At 38.4% G+C, this 5,639-nt stretch overlaps 1 protein-coding gene and 1 pseudogene across 1 annotated transcript; one reads left to right on the top strand and one right to left on the bottom strand.

Moving 5' to 3' along the window:
• The window catches only part of LOC113456532, a 4,684-nt pseudogene extending 4,607 nt beyond the window's left edge, over nucleotides 1-77 (bottom strand).
• Nucleotides 78-990: 913 nt separating this feature from the next.
• On the top strand, nucleotides 991-1,914 carry LOC106143878 (olfactory receptor 5B3-like). Its single transcript, XM_013348034.1, has one exon. It carries the CDS (start codon nucleotides 991-993, stop codon nucleotides 1,912-1,914), a length of 924 nt encoding a protein of 307 aa, XP_013203488.1.
• The last annotated feature ends 3,725 nt before the right edge of the window (nucleotides 1,915-5,639 follow it).

Raw genomic sequence — 5,639 nt, 5'->3', positions numbered from 1 at the left:
ACCTGCTCTTTCAGAGATTCCAAGTTCAATTCCCAGCAACCATTTGTTGGTACATAACCGTGAATGTATGTCGTCATGAGACATATATGTCTCATATATGTCATCTTCTCATATATATGAAGACCTAACACTCATGTACATAAAATATATCCTTAAATAAATATTGGAAAAGAACTTAAGAAATGAATGTGTAGCATTCCAGTGGTGCCTCAGCTGAGGGTCCAGATGACAACTAACATCTATGACAAGACGCACCCATGGCAAGGCTTCAGATGTCACAGCTCCCAGGCTTCCAGCTGATGTCAGCTCAAGAGAGACAGTCAGTCCTCACCTGTCCTCAATGAAGCTTTAGGAACAAGTACAACTGTATTCTTTTTATTCTTTTTTTTTTTTTTTTTTTTTTTGGTTTTTCGAGACAGGGTTTCTCTGTAGCTTTGGTGCCTGTCCCGGAATAGCTCTGTAGACCAGGCTGGCCTCGAACTCCCAGAGATCTACCTGCTTCTGCCTCCAAGTGCTGGGATTAAAGGCGTGCGTCACCACCGCCCAGCACAACTGTATTCTTTATCTCAAAACTGGCTTCTACAGTGATTTGTTACATGATAATATATAACGTGAATAATTATTAATACAGAAAATCATAGATGTGTACCTACATATGTCAATGAAAAGCTCCATGCCTATAGACTCATCATTTATAAATGTCGATTGATTAAATGGTTTAATAAATAAAAAGGAAACGAATTCTATGTGCATAATGCTTTGCCTACATGTATGTCTGTGTACAACATTTGTCTCATAAGTGCAGAGGCCAGAAGATGGTGTTAGATCCATTGGTCCTAGAGTTATAGACAGTTGTGAGCTGACATGAAGTTGCTGAGCCCTTCAGAATAGAAAACCATTGCTTCTGACAACTGACCTATCTCAGCAACCCCTTATAGTACTTTCTTTTTCACTTGTTTAAGTCGTTCTTTTTATTAACAGACATAATTGATGGAGAACAGGACAGGAGTGACACAGTTTATCCTCATGGGAATCACAAATGACCCACATCTGCAGCTTCCCCTCTTCATCACCTTCCTCCTCATCTATACCATCACCCTGGTGGGGAACCTGGGCATGTTTCTGTTGATTCTTTTGGACTCTCGGCTTCACACCCCCATGTACATTTTTCTCTGCAACTTGTCCTTTGTGGACTTTTGTTACTCATCAACAGTCACTCCAAAGGTCATAGCTGGATTCCTTACAGGAGACAAGATCATGTCCTACAATGCTTGTGCCTCGCAGATGTTCTTTTTTGCAAACTTTGCCAATGTGGAGAACTACCTTTTGGTCACAATGGCATATGACCGCTATGTAGCAGTATGTAAGCCCCTACACTATGCCACAACCATGACAACTAGTGTGTGTACATGTCTCATCATTGGCTGTTATATCTGTGGTTTCCTGAATGCTTCCATCTATACTGTGGATGCATTAAGTCTCTCTTTCTATGAGTCTAATGTGGTCCACCATTTTTTCTGTGATGTTCTAGCAGTCATGATTGTATCTTGCTCTGACCGACATGTCAATGAAGTGATTCTTATTTATTTAGCCAGCTTTAATATCTTTTTTGCTCTAATACTTATCTTAATATCCTACATGTTCATTTTTATAAACATTCTAAAGATGAACTCTGTTGCAGGATATCGCAAAGCTCTCTCTACTTGTGCCTCCCATTTCACAGCTGTTTCCATTTTCTATGGTACAATCATATTCATGTACTTACAGCCCAGATCCAGTCACTCCATGGACACTGACAAAATAGCATCTGTGTTCTACACCATGGTCATTCCCATGTTGAACCCTCTGGTCTACAGCTTAAGGAATAAGGAGGTGAAGCGTGCATTCACAAAGATCGTATTAAAGTCAAGATAATGTTTACAGCCTTGATTATTAACTTTTGGGTTACACAGAACCTAGAGTCATTCATTCCTTTCTTCTTAAGTCTACACTGACTCACATTTTTCTACCCTACTGAGGCTTGACAAACTGGAAGTCTCATCTTCACCTCAGCAAGAGTGTGTTGTTTATGAAAATATTAACATCTTGTTTAGAAGAGTAAAACTTAAATAAATTGTCTTTTATAACTTTAGGCCAGCTTGTAAAAAAATAATTGACTATATTATCATATTCAATCAATTTTGTGCAATATTTTTCTGTTATATCAGCACAAATGCTGTAATTAGGTACATAAAGAAACCCATTGAAGATAAGACACAGTCATAGGTTTCTTTTCAAGACTTATACAAATTCATGCCAGAAAAAAATTCTACAAGACAATGTAACATAAATTTGCTCTCTGCTTTTGTGTTCATTTAATTGTGCTCAAACCCTAATGACTGTGGTAAACAATTAAATTTGTTTAATTACTTGAATATATAGTTGTGTTTAAAAAGTGCTAAGCAATATAGCAAGTCTATATTACGTTGGCAGACTGATATAGCAATTTTCAACATCCAAGCAATCAAAAACCTGAATATTGAAACATTGCTATTGTGTTACAGGTTGTATGAAAAGTTTTCACAAAGCAGAACATATTAAAAGAGAATTTTGAGTCAAAGACAGCACTATAAATGGCCAATTTTATTTTCATCTTGGTAATTTTGTTATGTTGTGACAGGATAAGGGAAAGAAAAATTTTATTTGAAAACAGACTTTCATGAAATGAAAATGTAACTACCAAGCAAGAATTTGAGGCAGACTGGGTCACAGCTAATTGCAGAAGCAGCCATCAGTGTGTTCAGAAGAAGCAGGAGCACACTGGACAGAACAGAACCTCATTGATATAACGGCAGAAAAATAAAACAATATGAGGTAGAAGGGTAACTCTCTTGTGCAGCTAGAAGCCTCCTTGCTGGTCTCCATGTAAATCAAATTAGCACAAAACTGTACCGTTTTTCTATCCAAATATAATGTGAAAGCTGTCTTGGACAAGGTCAACAACCACAATTTATTGTCTTCTGCACCATGCTGTTGGCTTCTCAATCTAATACCTCAACCTCCTATGATTACACTGTTGAATTTTCAGTGATCAGTGAAGGTGAGTTAGGACCAAAGAATTCTAAATAGTGAAGAGACCAAAACTGTCTCTGCATGCTATAGCTGATGACTATCTGACAATATCTTCCAGAATGCATTGAGATGAAGTTGCTGCCATCACCCCAGTTATCCCAACATATCTACTATACATAGGGATATTCTAATCTTTTACATAGCGATCAACCATTTATCCATTCAGTTTTTATCATTAATGAAATACATTAAAAGTATATACAAAAGAAAGTATGAGAATAATTTTCTTCTTTTTTTTTTTGGTTTTTCAAGACAGGGTTTCTCTGTAGCTTTGGTCCCAGAACTAGCTCTTGTAGACCAGGCTGGCCTCGAACTCCCAGAGATCCACCTGCTTCTGCCTCCCAAGTGCTGGGATTAAAGGCGTGCGCCACCACTGCCTGGCCGGGAATAATTTTCTTAAAGTTTGAGAGAAAACAAGAACACAAGCAACTTTCAAATACAGCAGATGATGTTATGAACAATATGGAGAAAAGGGAAAAAATACAGTTTTGAGTTACATAAAAGAAATTTATTATGTTCAGCAATGATGATCCTTAGGCTGCTGTTTGAAGGAAGAGTATAAAGGACATGGATAAAGTACAAGGAATTTCAGATTTTCTGAAAACTTATGATTAGGTAAATATTAAATATATAGATAAAGAAAAAGGGTAATACATTTAGTGCCAAGACACAGTGTTTATTTTAGAGTATATTCTGTTAATAAAGGACAAAAGATTGTTCCAGGAACACATTCTTAGAAATTGAAACAAAACTCTGTAGCTGAAATAATGCTGAATTCTGACAAAGGCAAGCATATCATCATATATTATATTATATAAATTCTGTTTGGTCTCTGATAATTGGGAATCAGCATGGTTGAAACAGTCATGAACCCAAAGAAAAGAATGATATCTCATACCTGAGTAATATGAATAAACTATTCAATATATTATGCATTGTTGTTTACACAAAAGGGGTAATCACAAAATTCTAACATTGCTGTGGGTATAACATGGAGTAGACATCTAAATTGTCTGTGTAGAGCAGTCCTTGGAAACTGAGCAATAGAGAAGGTGAACATAGAGGAGAATTAGGTCATCCACACATCATTTTTATCAAGTAACTAAAACTTTCCATATCTGTTTATGGAATAAAAGAATTCAAATGTGGGTAGGGGATCGATCAACAATCTTTAAATTCTAGCACATGTAACCTCTATAATTACTACATTGAATCTGATTTGGGGAAAGTTCAATTTTCTAAGCAATCTGAGAGCATGGATTATTGCTCAGCAAAGGAATATGACAGCAATTATGTTTTCCTATTTTAATTTCACTTCTTTATCATCATGTTTCTCTTTTCCCTTAGCTATGGACTGTTTCATGTTTGAAAAATGGCACTGATCGAGATTAGGAGAAAAGAAACAGAGTTCCTCCTTCTGGAACTCACTGATGACCCAGGCCTACAGATTCCCCATTTCATCACCTTACTCCTCACCTACACCATCACAAAGGTTAGGAATCTGGAGATGGCTATCATTGCTACATGTTGGGGGTGACATCTATCGGGGTTTATCCTAGAAGGTGTTCACACATTCCAAAGTAAAGTCATGTGGATTAGAAAAATAGGAACAGAGATATGAAGGAAATGCAGAGACAGGATATACCTGGGAGGGTTATCCAGTGAATACTGAATATGCCCACATTTATTTTCCACATGCTTATATACTACAATTCAATAAAGGGGAAAGAGATGCAGGTCGGCCCCTCTAAAACTGCCACCCCATGATCAGACCCTGCAAGCAACAAGTCCTACTCTCTTATTCTCAATTACCTCACTGGAATTCTGAAACACAGGCTGGAACTACACAGAAAAGACCAAGATGTGAGTGACTACCCACTCAGTGGGGCACCCCACTCTCTAGGCATTTTATACTGATGCAGAACCCAGGGATCCTCCCCAACTAGTCAGTTAGCAGGGAAGCTTTCAGCAGGTAGGCTTCACCAGCAGACCCACCCGGCATTGATTGGACCCTGAAATCTGCAAGACCAACTCTGCCTCTAAACATTCCTATCCCCAGCTGGTGTGGGAGAAATGTCTGTATTCTGTCAATCATATTTTAAATAAACACTGATTGGCCAGACAGGAAGTAGAGGTGGGTCAACCAGACAGGAAGTAGAGGCGGGTCAACCAGATAGGAAGTAGAGGCAGGGCGATGAGAACAGGAGAATTCTAGGAAGAAGGAAGCCCATTCCTCCCATTCCAGCACAGACCACAGAGAAGCAAGATGCAACCTGCCCGGCTGAAAGGTATTGAGCCATGTGGCTAACATAGACAAGAATAATGGGTTAATATAAGCTACAAGAGTTAATAAGAAGACTGAGCTAATGGGCCAATCAGTTTATAACCTATTGTAGACACTCTGTGTGACTTTCTTTGGGGATTGCTGGCTGTGGGGTACTGGGTGGGATGGAAACCCCAACAAGCCAGCCCTCTTGATACACCCAGCAACCTCCAAGAAACTCTGATACAAAGACTATGACTACACA

This window comes from Microtus ochrogaster, chromosome 8, assembly GCF_000317375.1.
Source record: "Microtus ochrogaster isolate Prairie Vole_2 chromosome 8, MicOch1.0, whole genome shotgun sequence".
Classification (NCBI taxonomy): domain Eukaryota; kingdom Metazoa; phylum Chordata; class Mammalia; order Rodentia; family Cricetidae; genus Microtus; species Microtus ochrogaster.
This window is presented reverse-complemented; position numbering and strand designations above follow the sequence as displayed.